This window comes from Eucyclogobius newberryi, unplaced genomic scaffold (assembly GCF_026437365.1).
Source record: "Eucyclogobius newberryi isolate DKJ021-1_F unplaced genomic scaffold, fEucNew1.0.hap1 SCAF_6, whole genome shotgun sequence".
Classification (NCBI taxonomy): Eukaryota; Metazoa; Chordata; class Actinopteri; order Gobiiformes; family Gobiidae; genus Eucyclogobius; species Eucyclogobius newberryi.
Genome location: NW_027316278.1, coordinates 19,044,918 through 19,067,815, shown reverse-complemented (window position 1 = coordinate 19,067,815; position 22,898 = coordinate 19,044,918). Strand labels below are relative to the sequence as shown.

General features: G+C 40.9%; 3 protein-coding genes across 6 annotated transcripts in view; 2 read left to right on the top strand and 1 right to left on the bottom strand.

The window, feature by feature from the left end:
- The window catches only part of LOC140346814 (single-stranded DNA-binding protein 2), a 42,251-nt gene extending 30,961 nt beyond the window's left edge, over window positions 1-11,290 (top strand). For 2 of the 4 annotated variants that reach the window (XM_072433014.1, XM_072433017.1), the window contains exons 5-17: window positions 5,865-5,954; window positions 6,894-6,953; window positions 7,654-7,714; window positions 7,803-7,891; window positions 7,953-8,020; window positions 8,713-8,761; window positions 8,841-8,876; window positions 8,953-9,007; window positions 9,245-9,315; window positions 9,394-9,472; window positions 9,539-9,567; window positions 9,681-9,779; window positions 9,851-11,290. In XM_072433014.1, coding sequence (XP_072289115.1) covers window positions 5,865-5,954; window positions 6,894-6,953; window positions 7,654-7,714; window positions 7,803-7,891; window positions 7,953-8,020; window positions 8,713-8,761; window positions 8,841-8,876; window positions 8,953-9,007; window positions 9,245-9,315; window positions 9,394-9,472; window positions 9,539-9,567; window positions 9,681-9,779; window positions 9,851-9,880 — 816 coding nt within the window. In that variant the 3' untranslated portion in view covers window positions 9,881-11,290. Of the gene's footprint in view, window positions 1-5,864; window positions 5,955-6,893; window positions 6,954-7,653; window positions 7,715-7,802; window positions 7,892-7,952; window positions 8,021-8,712; window positions 8,762-8,840; window positions 8,887-8,952; window positions 9,008-9,244; window positions 9,316-9,393; window positions 9,473-9,538; window positions 9,568-9,680; window positions 9,780-9,850 lie in introns of all 4 variants that reach the window. The other 2 variants (XM_072433016.1, XM_072433015.1) reach the window with 2 other exon arrangements.
- A 4,252-nt stretch (window positions 11,291-15,542) lies between these two features.
- On the top strand, window positions 15,543-17,203 carry LOC140347193 (saxitoxin and tetrodotoxin-binding protein 1-like). Its single transcript, XM_072433555.1, has 6 exons — window positions 15,543-15,752; window positions 15,816-15,958; window positions 16,029-16,099; window positions 16,582-16,710; window positions 16,790-16,885; window positions 16,958-17,203. The coding sequence occupies exons 1-6, from the start codon at window positions 15,642-15,644 to the stop codon at window positions 17,044-17,046; spliced, it is 639 nt and encodes a 212-aa protein (XP_072289656.1). The 5' UTR covers window positions 15,543-15,641; the 3' UTR covers window positions 17,047-17,203.
- Window positions 17,204-20,811: 3,608 nt separating this feature from the next.
- On the bottom strand, window positions 20,812-22,817 carry f2r (coagulation factor II (thrombin) receptor). The gene is given in 4 exon segments (XM_072433133.1): window positions 20,812-20,901; window positions 20,903-21,892; window positions 21,894-22,030; window positions 22,684-22,817. Coding segments are annotated over 4 exon segments (1,257 nt in total). The 5' UTR covers window positions 22,757-22,817; the 3' UTR covers window positions 20,812-20,844.
- Window positions 22,818-22,898: the final 81 nt, after the last annotated feature.

The window sequence follows — 22,898 nt, the reverse complement described above, 5'->3', positions numbered from 1 at the left end:
CAACAGGAGGCCGGTCCATGTTTAGTCCTGACTCTGGCACCAGCAGGAGGCCGGTCCATGTTTAGTCCTGACTCTGGGCACCAGCAGGAGGCCGGTCCATGTTTAGTCCTGACTCTGGCGCCAGCAGGAGGCCGGTCCATGTTTAGTCCTGACTCTGGCACCAGCAGGAGGCTGGTCCATGTTTAGTCCTGACTGTGGGCACCAGCAGGAGGCCGGTCCATGTTTAGTCCTGACTCTGGCACCAGCAGGAGGCTGGTCCATGTTTAGTCCTGACTGTGGGCACCAGCAGGAGGCCGGTCCATGTTTAGTCCTGACTCTGGCACCAGCAGGAGGCCGGTCCATGTTTAGTCCTGACTCTGGCACCAGCAGGAGGCTGGTCCATGTTTAGTCCTGACTCTGGCACCAGCAGGAGGCCGGTCCATGTTTAGTCCTGACTCTGGCACCAGCAGGAGGCCGGTCCATGTTTAGTCCTGACTCTGGCACCAACAGGAGGCCGGTCCATGTTTAGTCCTGACTCTGGCACCAGCAGGAGGCCGGTCCATGTTTAGTCCTGACTCTGGGCACCAGCAGGAGGCCGGTCCATGTTTAGTCCTGACTCTGGCGCCAGCAGGAGGCCGGTCCATGTTTAGTCCTGACTCTGGCACCAGCAGGAGGCTGGTCCATGTTTAGTCCTGACTGTGGGCACCAGCAGGAGGCCGGTCCATGTTTAGTCCTGACTCTGGCACCAGCAGGAGGCTGGTCCATGTTTAGTCCTGACTGTGGGCACCAGCAGGAGGCCGGTCCATGTTTAGTCCTGACTCTGGCACCAGCAGGAGGCCGGTCCATGTTTAGTCCTGACTCTGGCACCAGCAGGAGGCTGGTCCATGTTTAGTCCTGACTCTGGCACCAGCAGGAGGCCGGTCCATGTTTAGTCCTGACTCTGGCACCAGCAGGAGGCCGGTCCATGTTTAGTCCTGACTCTGGCACCAACAGGAGGCCGGTCCATGTTTAGTCCTGACTCTAGCACCAGCAGGAGGCCGGTCCATGTTTAGTCCTGACTCTGGCACCAACAGGAGGCCGGTCCATGTTCAGTCCTGACTCTGGCACCAGCAGGAGGCCGGTCCATGTTAAGTCCTGACTCTGGCACCAGCAGGAGGCTGGTCCATGTTAAGTCCTGACTCTGGCACCAGCAGGAGGCCGGTCCATGTTTAGTCATGACTCTGGTACCAGCAGGAGGCCGGTCCATGTTTAGTCCTGACTCTGGCACCAGCAGGAGGCCGATCCATGTTTAGTCCTGACTCTGGCACCAGCAGGAGGCCGGTCCATGTTTAGTCCTGACTCTGGCACCAGCAGAAGGCCGGTCCATGTTTAGTCCTGACTCTGGCACCAGCAGGAGGCCGGTCCATGTTTAGTCCTGACTCTGGGCACCAGCAGGAGGCCGGCCCATGTTTAGTCCTGACTCTGGCACCAGCAGGAGGCCGGTCCATGTTTAGTCTTGACTCTGGCACCAGCAGGAGGCCGGTCCATGTTTAGTCCTGACTCTGGCACCAGCAGGAGGCCGGTCCATGTTTAGTCCTGACTCTGGCACCAGCAGGAGGCCGGTCCATGTTTAGTCCTGACTCTGGCACCAGCAGGAGGCCGGTCCATGTTTAGTCCTGACTCTGGCACCAGCAGGAGGCCGGTCCATGTTTAGTCCTGACTCTGGCACCAGCAGGAGGCCGGTCCTTGTTTAGTCCTGACTCTGGCACCAGCAGGAGGCCGGTCCTTGTTTAGTCCTGACTCTGGCACCAGCAGGAGGCCGGTCCTTGTTTAGTCCTGACTCTGGCACCAGCAGGAGGCCGGTCCATGTTTAGTCCTGACTCTGGCACCAGCAGGAGGCCGGTCCCTGAGGTCCTCAGAGTCTGAGATGTACTTTGGTGCTAGGCCATGGAGAGACTTGTACACAAGCAGAGCTGCTTTAAAGTCTATTCTCTGGGCCACAGGGGCCAGTGCAGAGACCTGAGAACAGGACTAATGTGATGGTACTTCCTGGTTCTAGTCTGTGCGTTCTGGATGTACTGCAGCTGTTTTTCAAAGGTTTGGTAAACAATTCCAGGTTTGAGTCTTTTAGACACACAAAAGGTTTACTGATTCAACATAGCACTTCTTTAATGCATAGGTTCAGTTGAGCTGAAGTCCTTCACTTTCAACAAGCCACTGTGACAATGCATTTTTTGTGTGTTTTTGTATGTTTTTTATGTGCAAAAAAGTCTTACTCCACTTACTTTTTCTCAGTTGGGGACGTCTTTGGTTAAGTTGCCAATAATCACTTGGCATTTTCATCCAGCAGTTAGTAGCAGTAGTTGAATGAATGTAGGGGAGGGTAGTATAAGGGAATTTATAACAAACAATTATCCACATAATTCCCACAAGTTGTCAATCTATACGTCTATCTTTGTTTGAACATTGGTTTGTTTTAGTAAAGAATAGTCCTGATGGCAGAGGGTGAAATGTATCTGTCTTGAAATTGCAACATGGGTTTGCCAGAGGACTGGACAGTGGAGAGGGTTGAACCCGCTCCGGTCGCCACGGGAGACTTTGAATAAAACATGGTTAAAAGCAGAGCCCGTGGACAGGACAGCTCCCCTCTCCAGATCTGAAGGTTTTTCAATCATAGACTTTGTGACTTTATTTTGTCTTGGATTTTTTTTTACTCCTCATCCATCACTTCTGTCCTTCAGGAAGTCCACTAATGGTGTTTATGGAGGATGGTGCAAACGGGAAATGGGCAAAAGGAGAAGGGGCACGGCTCTTCCTCTGAGTTTAGATCCTGTTTTGGCCTCCTGTTTTCAGTTGACTGCTTTATGCTTTGGATTATACTTCTATAATAACAGCTCCAATAGGCTCATTTAAATTCAGTGTATTAAAATAAATATGAGTTTGGATTAAAAGTGTTTTTATTATAAACTTGTTCAAACTAGAGAAGAGTGACTACAAGCTGGTGCATCCTTTAGCTCTCTTCACCTCTCTTCAAAGGCACCTCCCATTTTCCCCAACTCTATTAAAACAGGAAGTGCATTTAACGCTGTTGGTCTCGTGTTTGTTTGTCTTAGTTGCAATGTAGACTTGCTTTGGTCCTCTTCTAGTCCTGGTTTAGTCTTGGTGTAGCCTTGTTCTGGGTTTAGAGCCAGTTTAGTCCCAATTTTGATGCGGTGTGTGTGAAAGCCTGAATGCACCGTAAACACACACATCTAAAGTCAAATGTGGTCAAGCAAATACACTTTTTTCAAGTTCAAAATTGTCAGCAAATTCAAAAGTTGACTGTAACCAGTGCAACTTAGATAACAACAATCATTTGGCCTATATTTTTCATTGAGCAAAAGCACAAAATAAACATCAGTGGAGATAAGATAAGATAAGATAAGGCTTTATTTGTCCCACAATGGGGAAATTCCATGTTGCAACACAAAGTAGGCACAGAAGTAAACAATAAAAAACAGATGACTTATTAAAAGACTTTTATAGAAAAACTCTTATAAAACTCTTATGAAAAACCTCTTATACTATATAATAATAACAATAGTGACACTCTTATATCAGAGGTAGTGATGAAAATATGGGTTTTAAGCAGTATTTTAAAAGTGTTCAGTGAGTCCAAAATACTGTTAATTAAAAAGTGCATACAACATGTTCTACTATATTATTGTTGAGCTTGTATGTTTTCACTCTAATATGATCCAGTGATGTGATTGAGGCTGGGTTGAAAGCGCAGAAGTGAGGGCAGGGGCTGAGACAGTGGAGGACAGACACAGACAGCCGTTTGAGATTCTGCTCACACGTCTATGAGCACCTCTCTGTCTCTGAAGTATTGAGGGAAAATGACTCCACACATTCAAACACACTCAAATGTACACTCCACACAGCTTCATTAGAGAGGAACATAACGGTAAATATATAGACATGGTAAAGTTATCATTACTGACGCTGTGGGCTGATGGGATTAGTGTAGCGTGAAGGGTACAGCAAGTCAAATCCACATTTATTATACTTTAGCTGCATTTTGGGGCTGTTTTCAAGTACATTTGGAAGTGGAAAGTATTATTTTTAGTTGATTACTTGTACTTGATTACTTGTTGATGAGTACTATTATCTCCGTAGCGTCTCCTTTTTGTTTTATTTTTGACCCAATACTCCGCCACATTCTGCAAAGCGCTTAATATTGTTGTTTATTAAATCAAAGGGCTTACAGGACTGTTGGTCTGCACTGCTGAAAGATCCTACTGGGGAGTGTGGCTCTGAATAATTAATGTAACAAATGAGTTTGTGAAGGGGAAGCACGTGTTTATCAGAGAACATACTCTATGTGAACTGTTCCCAGGACTCAGCTTTCATCACTACATTTGCTCTACAATTTACTTTACAAAGTTGCATTTCACCTTTAGAAAATGTGTTCACTTAAACAGTTGAAAAATATGCAAAATATATAAAATATGCAAAATACGGCTAACGTATAAAATTGCCTTTAAACAAAACTACCATTTGGCACAAGACAGAAGATCATAATGTTTATTTATTAATCAGAAGAGCCTCTTGACCTAAAATTAAGTTTTGAACATAGTCTTTGTTCGGTTTGAAGAATGGCACATTTTTGAGTCCAGGCACACATCCTGGCATTCTGCATTTGTTTATTTATTTACTTGTTGTTGCCCTATTTAGAAATGCTGCTTTGTCAGCAGGTCAGGTAGATTTCCCCCCTCTTCCCCAAAAACTCGCACACTGCTTTGTCCTCTCCCCTCTGTCTGCCTCCTGCTCTCCTGCAAAGGCAAACTCAGCACCCTTCAGGCTGCCAGGAAACAGACATTTTCAGTAATCCGCAGCTCAAGTCGGAGAACGAGAGAAAACAGTGAAATCTTGCTTCTGTGGATGATGTGGGACACAAACTAAACCCCATCTCTCACCAGTCAACCTCAGTATCCATCTGTGTCCATCTGCCCACACAACACTGACAGAGCAGGGCTGGGGGCAATACTGGCAAAAATGTATCTCAATTATTGTTTCGATTATTCTGATGCCAATATTCAGGCATATTATGGCAATCGCTAAAAATCACAATTAAGTTTCTGTTCTGAATCAGCTCTTTTTGCTGCCTTTTTAAATGTTATATGTTTTTATTACAGAAGATATGCTCGATATTCAAACGCTCCCATCGAAAAATATTAAATTATCCATCTTGCCATTTAAACCCCAGTGTTTACCTTGTGCTGTGTTGCTGAACATTGACAATTAAGGAGCGAACCGGCGAGAAAGAGGGGTGCAGTCATGTCAGCAGTTTATTTATATCTCTGCTCGACCTAAAACATGCACAGCAGTTAAACAACCTACACAGAAGGTAAACCTAGCTCAAGATCTGTGGATGAATCCCTTGCTCCTGACAGGTCGCCACAGATGTATTCAAGGATGGGTCAAATGCAGAAGACCTTACCGTACCCATTCTGATTAAACCTGTCTGACCTAAAAGAACATTTCAGAAAGCACCTTCCACCCAACGAACTGGCACATATGGACAAAAACAGATACAAACTGTGTCTTTTGTGGCTCACTGTTCACACATGATCCTGATGGAGATGCAGAGGTTTCCCACACAGCAAGTCGCCCGGTTTGTGTGCCCAATGAGCACGAGTTCAACACGGGAGGAGAAGGGGGAGCAGGAGGGTCCACAGCACAATGGCACAGGAAGTGGACCGAGGCAGTGCTGATAGGTGCCAGTGCCGCCCGTCCGGGACCATAATAAAACACACATGGGATCGAGATAATTCTGCAACAGGACGCAGGTCACAGGGAAGACGCGCACCGGCACACGGGGGTTTGACTTGAACTGACAGGTTATGTGTTTGTGTCTTCTTCAGAGCGCTGCAGCCGCCCCCAGCCCCGTGCTCGCCAATCTACCCCCAGGAGAGGGCATGCCAGTGGGGCCCGTGCCACCAGGATTTTTTCAGGTGTCAAAACCAGAGAATCCGAAATACTTTAATTCATCCAAGGGGAAATTCTTTGGGGAAATATTGCACACATATTACATTTGTGAGCTCAATTACACATTACATCATGTCAATCTTGTTTTTTTACCATCAGCCCTAAACAACATGCTGTAACAGTCATATAGATATAAAAGAAGTGACGATGCAAGGGAATGTTAACAAAATGACCTTCTAATACTTTTTCTGAATCTGAAATGTTGAATTGAATGTAGTTGTTTTAAATTAGTACCTGCAGATTCATGTAAATGTCTTTCTGTCATGTGAACATAATCATCCCTCAAGCAGATGAGCATGATGTCTGCTGTAAACAGTTATGGGCGTCTCAAAAGAAAATGTTACCAAGTTATCTCCAGACACATAAAGCAGAAGCCTCTGCCCAAATACTCTGCTGCTCACTGATTAGACGCCATTATCAGTCCACATCAGAGTGTAGCTTCTGACACCCAGATCAATAGTCTTCATCGCCTTTTCTCAGCTTGGTCTGAAAACTAAAACTTGAAGCCAAACAGGTCATGTCTTTTATAGATCAATTGTTCCATGAAAGTGTTGTCAAAACTGGCAAAACCAAATGCTAACAGGTCGTATGTTACATTTCAGTTCTGATCAGAACCCTTGTGCTGTTACCATATTAACAAACCCATCTATAATAAGTAGATTTTGAAACAAACTATTGGATTTAGTAAGCCAGAGCTTTGCAATGTGTTGTAATTGTACTTTAAGTGACCTCAAAAGCAAAAAGAAAGAAATGCCTTCATGACATAACCATATAGTGAGCGGAGGTGGACTAGTGCCCTCTAGTGATTTTCTGTGGTAGTACATGTGCACATCATGGTTTACTGTACTTGCAAAACCCAAAGTCTGTTTACTCAGACTCACATTTGCTTATTTGTATTTTTACAGCCCTTTATGTCGCCACGTTATGCTGGAGTACCCAGACCTCCCCTCAGATTACCCAGTCAGGTATGAACCACTTGTAGAAATGTTTTTTTACTGTGTTATTGACGCAAAATATTACTTTTTTTAATGAATTGATTGAGTAATTAAGATTAATTGATTGAGCTTGCTTTTTTTAATTTCAAAGTATCTTTTATCTGCCATTTGGATGTAAAGTGTACTCACTGTTAACTCCAACTAGCAATTCAACCTAGACCAAAATACTCCAGACCAGATAGACTAGAATGATTAATATATAGATTTTTTTTTTATGTTTTACATCCATCAGGAACAAAGCTGCCCATAACTGACAGCTAAAAGTGTAGATTGACTGTCGTGCCAGATAAAGCCTTCAGGCTGAAAAAAAATTACAGGAAGTAAAGATAAGTTCTAAATGTTCTCTAATGTTTGTGTGCGACATTCAAATATCAATAACTCAACTCAAATAATTTACACACAACTGACCACATTTTCGGACAGCTTAAGCAATCATTTAACAAAACAAATATGTCATCGGGTATTAGTATGTGTCAAATGTTAAATATTGTGTCATTTACATGGATTTTTGCTTTTGTTTTGAAAAAATTGGCAAAACTGTTTGAAAAATCTTGAATACAATCAAGTTTACTATGTTTTAGTGAATTGTATAGTCTAACCTGTCATACACTTTTAGTGTTAAAATGGTATTATATTTATGGTATTGCATGATCTGTGGCATTCCATGCAGGCACTAGGAGGGGTGCCCGGCAGCCAGCCCATGCTAGGTGGAATGGACCCAAGACAACCAGGTGCACACCACACTGTACTTGGCCTTTCTGTATCAATTGGACTTCGTATTTTCATAAGTTGGTTATAACTGAAAAACTATGTTTTCAGGACATCCCAATATGGGCCCAATGCAGAGGATGACTCCACCCAGAGGCATGGTCCCCCTAGGGCCGCAGGTAAATGACATCATTCTTGATGTAAGTGTACCTGATGATTCTGAGGTTTGAAGCAAAGAAAATGAAACCCTTTATTTTTCAGAACTACGGGAGTGGGATGAGACCCCCTCTCAACGCTCTGATTGGGCCTGGTATGCCGGGTATGAACATGTGAGTTTGCCTTTTAGTATCTCAAATTAGTATGAAATTAATAAACCTATGATTTGTCCGAAAGATGAAAGAATTATTAACAAAATGTTTCAATATCAATCAATTAGATTTTAATTGTAGAGCCCATTTTATGAAAAATAAAAACACATTATATAAAATGAAGAGAACAATACATCACTAAAAGCATAAAAAGGCATTACAATGTATTTAAAATGGTAAAAAGATACATTAAACAAGCTAAACACAGCACAGCTAAACAAAACAGACTTGAGCTTAAACACCACCAGGGTGTTTATTCCAGACCTTTGCCCCACAGAACTGGAACGCAAAATGTCATCATTTGGTTGAGTTAGTTATTGATAATTGACTTATTGGCGAAAGTGAACAAATGGAGGATCAGAAAAGTCACACAAAACCTTAGAGTCAGTGAGAGAAAAGTATCTTTGTCCTGGCAATGTTGCAAGTTGATCAGATAGTTTCCAATACATTCTAAACATCAGAAGAGTGTGTGCCTTTCCTCCACAAAGAAACACATGAATCATTTTGTAACAATTAGTATTCAGCCGTGATGTTGTTTTTGGGTGTGTTGATTGTAACATAAAATTGTTACTACCAACTGAAAAAAATAGATAAAGTAATGATTGAATTGCTTTGTTCATATGTTTTGTTTTGTAACACAAATGTCCTTTCAGGGGGCCTGGGGTGGGGAGGCCATGGCCAAACCCTTCAAACACAAATTCTGTAAGAATTACCGCAAAATATCCTGTGTTTTGATTTTAGCAATCCCCTGAAATGTGATTGTTTTATTCTGTTTTTACAGACACCTTACTCATCAGCATCCCCCGGAAGTTATGTGGTAAGAGCCTGTTCCTGTTTTATGTGCTCCAAACTATCTATTTATCTACAGATATATCATTTTTGTACTATTTTAGGGACCACCAGGAGGGGGCGGCCCGCCTGGAACACCCATAATGCCCAGTCCAGCAGGTACATTTTTAAAATTTGTACAAAGATAGTACACAACAACAGTAAAAAAAAAAAAAGTCTGAGTAATCCTTCATTTATCCATGAGTGGTCCATGGAAGAAGAGGTTTCAAAGGAAGAGCTGGGAGGTAGTCTCAAAAGCTTTGTCCAGAAAGACTACCTTTGAAATCTTTTCTACCAAGTACAAACGTGAAATAAATAGAAATGTTTACTACTTGTTTATGTTTTTGTGTTTTGAAGATTCAACTAACTCTGGAGATAATATGTACACACTGATAAACACAGCTCCCTCTAGTGGAGGCCGAACAAATGTGAGGCTGTTTCCTTCTGCATTCAACATCTGAACTGACCTGAATCGACTCTAAACATCACACTTTTACTGTCTCTAGTTTCCCATGGGGGCTGGAGGCGAGGGTCCTCTGAGCGGACTGGCAGGAATGGAGTCACATCACATCAATGGTTCATTAGGTACTCAAATGTCCAAAGTCTAGTTTTCACTCACATGAAGTTTTACTACAGTTTTATTCATTTTAGGGTCTGGTGATATGGACAGTTTACCCAAGGTAAAACTTGCTCACATACACTATATACATGTAGAAAACAAACAGACTGTTATCTCCTTAAATACATAAATATGTAAATATATTTCCATGCTTGTTGTTTTATTCTTCCACAGAACTCTCCTGGTAACCTGAGCATGAGCAACCAACCAGGAACTCCCAGAGAGGAAGGAGAGATGGGGGGGAATTTCCTTAACCCTTTTCAAAATGAGAGTGTGAGTAAACCTATAAAAAGTCAATGAAAAACCTTCTGCAATGTTAATCCTAATGCACTTCTCATTTATAGTTTTCTCCAAATATGACAATGAGTGTGTGAGGATCTGTGGATGGGAACAGTCCATTCTGACCAGTGTCCTCGGCACAAACTGAGCTTCATCTTCCTCTGGACAATAGACACTGTCCCCATCACTGTACGGCATGTCAGGTCCAAGACAGAGACAGTACCACGGAACCAAATGGAACCAAATGGAACCAAATGGAACCAACTGGAACCAAATGGGAGCAAATGGCACCAAATGGAACCAAATGGAACCAAATGGGAGTGAAGGGGGCTCTTTGTATATTTCTATTCAGTGTGTATGTGACTGTTGACACACAATTCAGGCATTTTTTATAACTCTGCCAAGTTCAAGTCTATAACTTCTGCATTCATAAAAAGCCTCATTTTTGTGTCTTGTTTTTTACAATACTGGAAACATTCAACAATGTTGTGTATTGTGCATTCTGGCATGACATTTGTGTGACTTTCACAGAGACATGTTGATTGGTTTGTATTCAAAGTACACTATGTAACTTTTCTCGTGGTGTACCTGCTTGTCTCTAAGGAGATGCTATTGCTTTTCCCTTTGTTCCACAGTATGGCATTAAACTATCTATCATCTGTGTTTTTGCTGCTCAAAAATGCATTCTTACTGTGAGTGGGCTTGCTTCTCCACAGATCTGACCTGCCTCTTGGCCTGCTTGTCACCATGGAGACAAGTAAGTTCAGGGCTATACTGTGGCGTAATAAAGGTACAGAGGTAGCAAACCCTCCCCCAGTAAAGTTACATAGTGCTCCTTTAAATAGCTTTCATCCACGACGTTCTACATGTTAATTTAATGATTGGATGGAAAGCCGGGGTTTATACAACGTCATTCGTTCGTTGTTTTGAGATAAATATCTACACTGAAAATCAAACCTCTACCGTCCTCCAAATATGTGTCTCTCACTGGAGGCTGCGATGCCACTATTGATCTATTATCAAACTCACTTTTTGCAATACTTTTACATTTGACACACATTTACAGTCAAATGTAACAAAGACTGAAATTGGTGTATTTATTGCAACTGTGAACTTGCCACATGAGGATTTGGGTTTGTAAAAAATATTTCATGGCATTTTTACGAAGTTCTTTCTCACTGTCCTGGATGTATTCTGGCTGTGTATAGGTCAATATAACCCTTCTGCAAAGTGTACAGTTCACAAATGTAGCTCCTTTGTCTTGAATGTGTATTTGATATTATTTATAGATGGTAAACATTGACCTTAGAGGACAGACATGGGACATTCTCAACAGCTGTTTTCTTTATCTCAAGCCATAAAGGATTCAGTGTTGTGTTTCTTTTGTGTTTTATTACGCCATTTGTGATGTGTTCTGTTTCTCTTTTTTTATAGTTGTATTATGTTTTTGTAAATCCACGGTATTTCATGGGTTTTGAATATGCTGGTATAAAGTTTCTTTTCCCTTAAGTATGTGCTGTCAATATCATTGAATTGATAAAGAGCTTTTACAAATGGACAATAATTGTAGACTTTATGCTTTTTCTCAAAAACATCCTGTTTTAGTGTGATTTAATAACAGAAATATATTCATTTTACAGCAGTAGAGCCCATTCCTAAAGTACATGTTGATGAACAAAGGTTCTTGTTAAAGGTGCACTGCTTGTCTCCATGGAGATGTTATTGACTGGAATGTTCCACATTAAAGGTATCAGCCAAATATTCATTTCATTACGGCTCAAAACACCCTGAAAAACATGTACTGTACTGATAAGATAAGAGCAGAATAAGTATGGTAGGTCCTGGAGAGGCAGGAGACTCTGGGGGGTCTGACCGCTATTGTGGAGTGGGAGAGAGCGCTGTCCCCGGGCTAATACTGCGGATTCCCCACTCGAGCTGAACCTGCTTGAGGCTGATTCCTCGTCCCGGACAGTTGTCATCCATGGCATTTGTGTGTCACTTTACTACATTCATGTGTTTATGAGGTACTATACAATAAAATGTCCTGTGATCTTACTATCCTACTATCTGACTAACTGACCTGATCAGCAAATATGTTAAATAATCAGGTAAAATCCCAACAAGAGATTTAAAGAAAATAAAACTAAATGCAGTGCTCTTCTCTTGCATCTAATGATTCTACTTTATTGACAGTGGTGAGTTCTGTATCTTTCTCCTGTAATGAACCTTAGAGCCGAATTATAAACCGAGTTCAGAGGTTTTAACACTGTTGCTGAATATATATAATATCACCATAATCGAGAACTGAGAGAAATATAGCCTGGATTTACTGCTTTCTACAATTAAGAGGAAAACACTCTTTATTTCTAAAGAAGAATGACAATCAGCTCTTGTACGTGTTTGTTGAAGGAGACTTTATCATCGATCCAGATGTATTTGTATTTGTAGTAGGATACTCGTTCAATCATATTACCATCGAACATAAGTATAGATACCTTTTTTGTGTCATTAAAGTCTCTTTTGTGGAACTGCATACATTTAGTTTTACCTTCATTCATTAACAATTTTAAATCAACCAAGTTTTGTTGAATAGAGTGAAAATACACTAATTTGAATCACTTGAGCTGCAGAAGGCGTCCTAGTTTATAGAATCACATCATCTGCATAAAAGATGTATTTGTATATAGTGAGATGTCCCTGTGCACAACCACATCTGAGCAGGTTCTATTCAGCCTTTATTAAACTGATATGCAGTAGATACAGCTGTGCTACAGTCAGTGAGCATATGGGCATATCATATTTATTTATATTTTTATTTAATTAAAAGGACTACAAATATAGATAATCATATTCTATGTCATAAGTATCTATTCTTAAAGTTACAGTTGCACTAGGGTGGATTTACAAAGTTAGAAAGTTAGAAAATAGCCATTTTGTTTTGAGACTAGTGTAGATTTTTGCCACGACATGTTAGATAATGTGCAACTTGCCCAATATTTTCTCTATATCTCAATATTTTAGAAAATGTAATTTCTAAATTGTTGGTGGCTGGATTTACTATTTCAGTGGCGTCTGGATAGATTTCCTCTTCACTGGTTTACCCCTTCAACCCAAAACATGCAGGATAATCCTTTAACGTCTTGACCACAAAATGCTGGATTCTCCTGGCAAGTTGCGGCGTGTCACAGATTGAAGCGTGGGTAAAACACAGAGAGCAGATTACATACAGTGTGTGTTGCTCCATAGACACAGCAGAGGGGACTTTGTCTGAATGTGTTTTTGACTCATAGGGTCACATTTAGCCACAGATAGCGTTTACAAGGGCAGGTTCCTGGGGTTCCAGGGGGCTATTTTGCCACCTTCACGACCTTAACTCTGGTGTGAAGAGGCTGGAGGCTGGAGTGTGATGGTGCCTGTCTATACATCGTCATAAGGCGCTGGTACAGCTGGCAGCCCGGTGTAAACGCTCTCTCTTCTTTCTCACACTTATTGTGCTTTATCTCCTATATTTTGTAAATATAGTTAGTATATTTTTTCTATTTTACTGTACGATAGGGACACGCGCTGGAATAGTTTTTTTAATTCAACTGTTTTTGACTTTTTTTGGCTGGATTTGAGCGTTTTTCGTTGTGTTGTTGTGACGTGAGCTAGCTCTGAGCGAGCCCACCAGCCTTCACCTGGTCATAGAAGATTAGCCAGTGCTCACAGCAAGGCCCTTCACACAGTTCTTCACCTTTGATGTCTTAGAATGAGCTGTTTCTCCCCCAATCTCTGAAGGAACAAACACTTTTCTATTTGAAACAACACGCTTTGTATTTTGTTACAAACATATATTTGGGATCACAGATCAAAGACAACAAAGTATTCTACAATTGAGAGCAATGTGAACTTTCTTGGTGATTTGAAACAAGTCACTGGTTGAATGTATCTTATGGTTGTGTATAACAATGAGTCCTTTCACCATTCAGTCCACTCTCCTCCTGAAGAGACCATCAGCATGTTTCTGAAGGTGTTCCCGCTGCTGTTCGCTCTGGCTCTTTGCTCTGTGACGGCTGAAGATCACAACTGTTCAGAGCTGCTTGAACCTCTGAAAGACAACCAGCAAGTACAGTATTATTTGATACCTTTATTATTTTCTCTAGTGCATTGACAATATTCTAACGCTTTTATTACAGTTTGTTGGAAAATGGATTTTGCATGCTGCAGGGTCGGACTTCCAGGATGGTTCATTCAGTCCTCGTCAGGTAGTGAGCTACTGGATGAGGATTTCTCCACCAGAGAAGAAGAACAAGAAGAACAAGAAGTCGGCTGCAACAGTGAAACTGAAAATGTAAAGAGATTGTATGAGATTGTTTTATTGCATATGACATGAAACATATTATTGTGCTAATATTGAAAGTGAAAGTTGCTTTGTCAAAACCGGATGTTTCCTAAATGGAAAAGCCAAATGTAAGCAGCAGCTGTTCACAGACGTTGAGATGAGCTTTTCTTTTCTTTCTAATTATGGCCTTCTGTTTTGTAGTGACTGGTGAACCCCTCGACTCCTTCCACAAGGGACACTTCCTGAAGACTCTCCAGGACGATGTTTTGGTGTGGCAGACCAGGAGTACTTACTGGAAAGGCTCTTATCGTGTGGAATGCAACAACCTCTTTCTTTTTGGTGAGTCCACATAAATGAAAACATGACAAGCTAAATAAACAGTGAATGACCTTGTTTAACAGCCTCGGATAAGACAGCGACCGTGAACGATGACACATTTGAACGTTTCACAAAGCAGGCCAAATGTGCGAACCTGGACACTTACTACTTCTCCTCAACTGGTAATATGATGTTTCTAAACACTGTATTATTTGTTTGGTTTGTGACGATCAAAAAGTGTTATTTTTTCTAAGAAAGCTTGGTTCTCTTTCAGAATTCTGTCCCGAATAAAAAAGTGGCTCTGAGGTGCAAAGCAACAACAACAACAACAACAAAAACAACAACAACAACAACTTAAAATCTGTTCCTTTTCAAATTCAAGTATAATTTAACATTTTTATTTTAACTAAGGCAGTTTTGAAGTGGCTTCTATTAACTGCTGTTTTTTTTTTTTTCATCTCTACTATATTTCCAACTGTCTTCAATTATTTAGTATAAATATATCACTTGAGCATCTTTTGTTGTCCTGTTTTTTATGTAACTGCTTTTTACGGACTCCAGGAATCATATTAACCACTATAATATGAATTCATATTATAAAAGAATGATACTGGCGTACACTGGGTTCTCGCTCCAGATGTCAGATGTATTCATTTGATAATTCATTTGAAAATCAAATGAAAAGCTTTGATAAGTTGAAGGAATCTTTTGGCCTGGAGAAACAGTATTTACAGATGCAGAGTTGTTACAAAGAAGAAATAAAACAAAGCAACACCCATTATAACCCTCTGACTGAATATTTATAGAGGCATATATATCTGAATTTTCAAGGGGAAAAATATCAGAATTCTATAAATGCATTACTAATCTGGCCAAGAATATGACCCATTACTTTATTCACTCATTATTCACAGGGAAACACTGAATGTCCATTATCATGTTCTCTCTCAACAAGTGTTCCCTTTTTGTTTGTTTATTTGCTTGTTTTGGGACCCTACAAGGACCATTTGTTTTAGTAGAGGCCCCTGCTCCCCTCTCATGCAGATGGTTGTTATGTAAGGAGATGTTTTGGACACAGTAACCCTGAACAGTGAATGTGAAAGGCCAAAGGAGGTGCTTGTGCCGTGTAGGACCGTCCCACCGTTACCCAATGTTCTGCCTGGGTTCGCAGCACCCGGAGCAGGCAGGACACAGTGGTTTGTGAAGTCCTGCTGGTCATGGCTCCACAGTTGTACATTTGTCTGCTGGCGTTGGTCTTTCTGCGAGCTACAGCAGAACCAGAATGTAAGAACTTGGTCAAGCCTTTGGTCCTGGATAGCCACAGCCCTGTGAGTATCGAGCACATTTCAAATAATGACCATGTTTTATACTATTTTGTCTGTTTCTGGCAGATTTATGGGAGGTGGGTGCTCAGTGTCGCTTCATGGGACAAAGATGAACTCAAAGACGACCTGTTCTCTGTAAAAGCGTCTTTGGTGGAACTTTCGGCTCATCCAGACAATGAGCATTTGACGGTTTTCTGGGCTGATCGGATGTAAGTGCTCAAGCTACAGACTTCACCTCACTGTTAATCAGACGTTCAGTAGATTTATATTCTTCTGCAGGAGAAAGGATGACACCTGTCTCCAGGGTCTGACCAACGCCACCATATCCGGGATGACAGCTCACACCACATGTAAGCATCTTTAACATGGATACATCACATTATTTACTTTTAAATCATTACATTATTCCAAGAAAATGTTATTATAATTATAGCTGCAGTGCAATATACTACTAATAAAAAACAAAAATGGGAACCCCTTTTTTATAATTATATGTGAAATGATGCATGAATAACTTAATTTAAGATGAACAAATAGTTCAGTAAGAATGATTCAGGCTTAGTTACTACTTAATGAAAGTTTTAGGAGTAAGTATTAGGTGTTAGAGTTAGGGTATTCATTAAGTAGTTACTAAACTTGAATTGTTCTTAAGAAATAATCTGTTAATTAAGAATTGCATTTTTATTCAAGGTTAATTAAGTCTATCGAAAGTGTGTGTAGCTATTATAAAGTGTTACCAAAATATGTAATATCTTTAACTGATATTGAGTTCAATAGTTCAATAACTTCTAGCTTTTAATCCTACACAACTAAATGATGTACTTTGTTGTAGTTAATATTAATGGCCACACCTCATACCATGATGGTAAGTACTACGAGACGTGTGCTGACTGTCTCCTGTCTGAGGACACCACTCTTCTGCCTGATGGAAACTCCAAGGGACGATACCTCTTCCTGTTCAGTGAGTCAATCATCAATGTCACTGAAAACAATACAGTCTCTTTTATTAATATGAATATACATTATTCCTATTTTCACAGCACGCACAGGCAAACTAGAACCCTCTGAGTTGGAGACTTTTAAGAAGCAGGCAGCGTGTCTGAAATTCCCCCCTGAGTACTATTTTGGAACAGATGGTAAGGCAAAAGTTTCTTAAAGTTCATTGGACCTCCTATTATTGATTATGTCCTTTCTGTTTCAAATTCTAGAGCTGTGCCCAGATGAGAGGAAAACAGAGACTTCTGCCGCAGAGAGCAACCCAACAACCACACAGGCACCTACAATGTACACCAATTAGAAAAATATAGTTTTGTGTCATTTGTCATCAAATATGCACTATGAGTCCATAGGCACTTTCTTTACATAAGACTTGATACATTTAACTTTGACCTTTTACTTAGTCTCTTGTTAGGAACCTTGTGTTGGAAAATAAAGTACTTTGTCTTTATTCAAAAGAGTGGATGTTTTTTTCCTTGGGAACTTCCCAAGTTGCCAGGTTCTTTGCAAATGGGGCAACAAATCTCACCAGCTCTTTTCATGTCAGTTTAACTCAGCGCTGTTCCCAGAGAAAGAACAAAACCCCTGTTTGTAAGATGGAGACACTGAAGCTCACAGGGAAGGCAAAACCAGAGAGCAAAGACTGTGTTCAGAATGACTGGACTTAAAGATAAGCAACATGATGCTGTTGTAGTGTTCAAACCAGCGGCTGAGGTCACAACGTTTAGAAAAGGAATGGTGAAAATTATTTATTCATTTTTACCTGAGTTGACACAAGTAATCACAACAAAAAGGCTATACTGCAATTTAGTTAATAGATGATGATAATAATGATAATAATAATAATGTAAATAATAACCATAATAATAATAATAATAATACATCATAATAATCATAATAATCATAATAATAATAATCATCATAATGTATCATAATAATAATAATCATGATAATAATAATGATAATAAATAATGATAATAACAATAATAATAATAATTATAATCATAATCATAATAATAATTATAATAATGGTTTTGTATTCAATTTAAATGAGAACATTAATTAGTAAAGCAAAGCTATTTTAAAGGTTTAGTGTGAAACTTTTCTGGTGAAGTGTGTCAGTTTAACGTTCTTCAAAACAATTATGACAAGAGAGTTCATCTTTTCAACCATTTAATGAAGACAGAGGACGGCACTGAACCATACTATAATACTATAATACTATAACACAATAGAGTGCTGTACAAAGATGGTGGTAAATGTGCAGGCAACATCTGCCACCTGACTCTGAGGATGCCTAGAATGCTGCACAGTTTGGCATTAAAGTGATCCATTTCCAAGGAGACGAGGAGCAGATGCCACCAAGCCCAGTCACAGATCAGATGAGATGACACGTGACCTTTTTAGCAATAACACTTATAATGCAATGAATATAAGATATACATTTAATGCCATAATGTGGAACATTCCAGGCAAAACAACAATCTCCATGGCGACAAGCAGGTGGCAGACCTCACAGTGCACCTTTAAGTAAGACCTCACAGTGCACCTTTAAGTAAGACCTCACAGTGCACCTTTAAGTAAGACCTCACAGTGCACCTTTAAGTAAGACCTCACAGTGCACCTTTAAGTAAGACCTCACAGTGCACCTTTAAGTAAGACCTCACAGTGCACCTTTAAGTAAGACCTCACAGTGCACCTTTAAGTAAGACCTCACAGTGCACCTTTAAGTAAGCGGTATAATCCAAATGCAAACACGAGAGTAAAAGCAAATGCAAGTGTGTCTGTTTAATGAAATGTTTTTTTAAGAGAATACAAATGTAACATTGAGTACCACTTTAACTGCCTTGTGCCTGTGGTTTGTTGAGCCCGCCTCTTGACCACTCACACTGACCAAGAGTCTAGTGTCGTTCAATGATTTTCATTCTCCTCCAAACATGGAACCATTTAGTACCATCATTGTGCTTTTGGCCGTCACTTCACTCGGTGCTGCGTCATCACCAGGATGTGGGGAATATTTAAAACCATCTATAGTTGAAGATCGTCAAGTGGTAAGTCCGTCTGTCAATTCTTTGGCATTCATCGTCACTTATTTTGGATATTTCACAGATATTGGGCAAATGGGTTTACGTGATGGGTGCTGGTGATCCCATCTCTTATCACAAAGCTCTGGAGTCGCTTAAAAGTTCCTGGATCGACGTGGCCCTCACCTCCGACAGCCAGACAGTGACTCTGCGCTGGGGAGACCACTGCTTGTGAGTGCGCGTCTACTTTACTCACATGTCTCTTGTAATTTAACTTCTTTTGTGTCCACCAGCGGCCGTTGCATCCACGGAGAGGTCAACGCCACAGTCTCGGGACTCTCTGCCATGTTTTGCAGTTAAGTTTGTATTTCATCAGATGTGCATTATAATACATTCAGAGCAGTACTTGTAAATAGTGCAATATAATACATTCAGAGCAGTACTTGTAAATAGTGCAGCTTGCAAAGAAAAGGATGTTTACTATTTACTATCCTGGAAATGCATGACATATCATTGTGCTTTGGATGACAAAACACAGAGAGATTGTAACATCCCATGTGTGTTTTCAAAGAGAATCTGTCCGACCACAAAGGACACCTGCTGCAGACTTGCTCCGGATGCCTGCTGTGGACAGACGCGTTTCGCAACAAGGATTTCACCGGGAGAAACCTCCTACTGTTCAGTGAGTCCAGCTCTGCCTCAACTTCCAAACACACGGAATGTACTGGGTTGACTTGTTTCTTTACAGCGAGGAGTGGAAAAGTGGATTCAAACGATGTTGAAATATTCAAGAAACAACTCCAGTGTCTGAATTTCCCACAGAACTTCCACAGTTATGATGGTAAAGTAGGTCAGTAGCATCAGTGTTTGTCATTGATAGATTTGTATGTCATGAAATCATAAAACTTTCCAATAAATGTCTTGAATTCCAGAGTTGTGCCCGGATGAAAAGGACAGTACAGAATAAAAGAAGCACCCTACAATCAATTCAACCATAATTCCCCCCCATTGATTTCATGTATTTTGCAAATTAAAACTAAATGTATGAGGAAATCAATAGACAAATAAAACATACTTTCAACAGTTTAATTTTTATCTTTGTAATATTGAACATGCCTTTTGTTGTGTGTGCTTTAGGTTATATACGTTAATAATTGTGTTCATTGTAAACCGTAATACAGGGTTATTCAAACATGCATCAATTATTCAAAATAATACCAAACTTTTGAGCGGTGGTGGGAAGAAACAAAGGACAGTAAATGTATTGTACAAAGTGACATTAGATATCCGTAGTTTACATTAAATTGGATACTTTTTACTTTTATTTCACAACATTTGAGAGCAAGTACCTGTACTTTTAACTGGACTGAAAACTAAACATTGAAAGACTGGGGTTAGATTAAAATAGGCTACAATATATAAACTGTAAAAAAGTCACACGCTCTAATATTTAACTTTGAAACAATGCCACAGCAAATGAGTGCTAATCAATCAGCTTCTGCAATGTAAAAAGCTTAGTTTATTTACAGTGTTGCATTATTTTTCACCAGTTGATGTTGTATTGATGATGGGAGAGACATTCTCAAGCTCAAACACTCTCACTGAGGTTCAGATCTGTAGTACATTAGTTTCTGCTTCTCCTTATCTCAATAATTTGACCCTTTTCAAACACACTGACATATTTTCCTTGACTACGGGATTTGTCTTTCCTCATGCCACTCACTGCATGTCGGGTTTAAACAGTCTTGCAGCTGAAAGATTATCACCTGCAGCAGTTCTCCAGTAGGACGCTCATTTTGAACATGCAATGTAAATAAAAATGATAAATACAAATATAATTTCAATTGCAATCTAGATCACTACAATTGGCAGTTTAATAGTTCTCAAAATCAGTCTGAAATATTTTTACTCATTTTTCAGTGGATACATCACTTTTACTCAAGTGGTTAATAGTCCACTTTTACATTTCTCCCCTTATATCTGTACTTTTAATAGCAACAAACTTCCATTCCAAAGAAACACGTTATAACATGAACTTATTAAAGTTGGTTTTGCACCATATCTTGCCCTAATGTTCATTGACTTCCCAGCGTTTCCACTTTACGGACGCTGCCGTTGAACCCACTGTTGGGTTCTTGTACTCTGTGTTTTGCATGTACTCGAATCCCCCCGTCGTCGTCGTCCCCTGAACACGGCCAAGACCTGCCGTTGACACTGGGACGAGCCGAAATAGTAGAGAAGCGGGTCGATGCAGCAGCTCAGACTCCCAACGCACAGGGAGAGTAGATATGCTTGGTGGGTCGAGTCAGAGGAACCGTGGGACAGCAGCGCATAGTGGACCATCAGGATGAGATTAGTCGGGGTGAAACAAACCACAAACATCACCAGCACCAGAACCGTCATTACCACTGCCCGAGTTTTCTTGGCTCTGCTCGCCACGTTGGCCGCTGTGAGGGCGTGGACTATCCGTGCGTAGCAGACCACCGTGACCGTCAGGGGGATGAAGAAGAAGACGGTGGCGTAGACCGGGAAGAAATACAGATAGTAGGATTTGAGCTTTTGCACGTCTTGCACGTCGTGGCAAGTGGTGATGTCCAGTTCGGGCAGGTGGACCGTTTGCGCAGAGAACGGTAGAGGTGCGACTCCCGCCAGTGCGAGCAGCCATATCGCGCCGCAGATCCAAGAGGCCATTTTGGGACTCCTCCAGGTCAGAGAGTTGAGAGGGTGCACCACGGCCAAGAAGCGGTCCACGCCGATGCAGCAGATGAGCAGGACGGAGCAGTACATGTTGCAGTAGAACGCTGCCGTCGCGGTCCGGCAGATCCAGTCGCCATAGATCCAGTTGTTGGAGTGGTAACGATAGGAGAATTTGAAGGGAAGGAGAAGGCCAAAGAACAAGTCGGCACAGGACAGGTTGAGCATGTAGATTGCGGCCGGTTTCCTGGGTCGGATGTAACGCACAAACATCACCACGGCGACAAAGTTAAGAGGGACACTGACAATGAAGACCAACATGTAGAACGTGGGGACAAAGACGGTTGCCAGACGACCCTGGAGGAATCCTTTGGCCTCGTCTGAGACTACATAGTGGCCCTCTTTTCTGGGATGGCGGGCTTGTTTTTTTTACTGGAAGTTGCTCCGGGCTCAAGCCAGAACCGGACTCCCCCAAAAGGTCGAGCGCCGACAGGTCCAGGTAGTCCACAGGGTCGTCGTGGATGGACACAAAGTGACCAGAGAAGGTTCTGGGGTCAAACAATGAGCCTTTGAGGGAGACAAAAGAAATGGGCAAAGTTTAAGATGCATTTCTTTGCTACGTTGTTTTTCATATTTATTTCGAAATCAGAACAATCGTTTACATACGATTTAGGCATTTTAGAGTCCTCTTCTGAGTAAGGTTTACAAATGAACGTCAGCAAATGAACGTCAGCAATGAAATGATGATATGAAATGTTATTTTCCAGTAACTACTTGCCATGTAGGCTAATTCAGTGGTAGAAAGTAATCAAGAACTACACTATGCAGATACAGATAAACATTTTACTTCGTTGTAACAGTTACAGTGGACCTTTACTTCACTGCATTTGAGAACACGTATATGTACTTCAACTCCATTGCATTTAACTGGACTAAAAAAGTAAAGTGTTTTAGACCTGCTGAAAGTTTAGTTTTTTAGCACGTTTAGTCTTAGTTCCTTTTGAGGAAACAAAATAGGCCATTGAAAATTCTTCCACCTTAACACCTTAAGCAACCATATCATTTCCAGTTTGAAGGATGAAAAGGGTTACAATATTTCTTCAGATCCAGAGCTTACAGAAAATGACCCTTTAAAACCTTATTGAATGCTGGCTACGATACAGAATTTCAGCACTTTTCAAGATTAAATTAAAAATGTGAGTTGTGGGAAAATGACTTACCATTTGAGGACAAACAAGCAGAGCAATAAAGAGTCAGCGACAGCAGAGGTCCAAGAACAGTGTGAAAGAACATAGTTATAGCTTTTGGCTCAAACTGTGGGTTGTAAAGAAACTGTAGTTCATATCGGCTTGACTCCTCCCACATGCCATTTTTCTAGGGGTGTTAGTACAATTGAAATAATGACATTTTCAAAATCAATAAGAAGAAAATTGGC

Coding starts and splice junctions, on each gene's coding strand:
- LOC140347193 (XM_072433555.1), top strand. CDS start 15,642: ATGGCTCCACAGTTGTACATTTGTCTGCTGGCGTTGGTCTTTCTGCGA. Junction 15,753..15,815: donor TCCTGGATAGCCACAGCCCT/GTGAGTATCGAG, acceptor TGTTTCTGGCAG/ATTTATGGGAGGTGGGTGCT. Junction 16,886..16,957: donor GTACTATTTTGGAACAGATG/GTAAGGCAAAAG, acceptor TTCAAATTCTAG/AGCTGTGCCCAGATGAGAGG.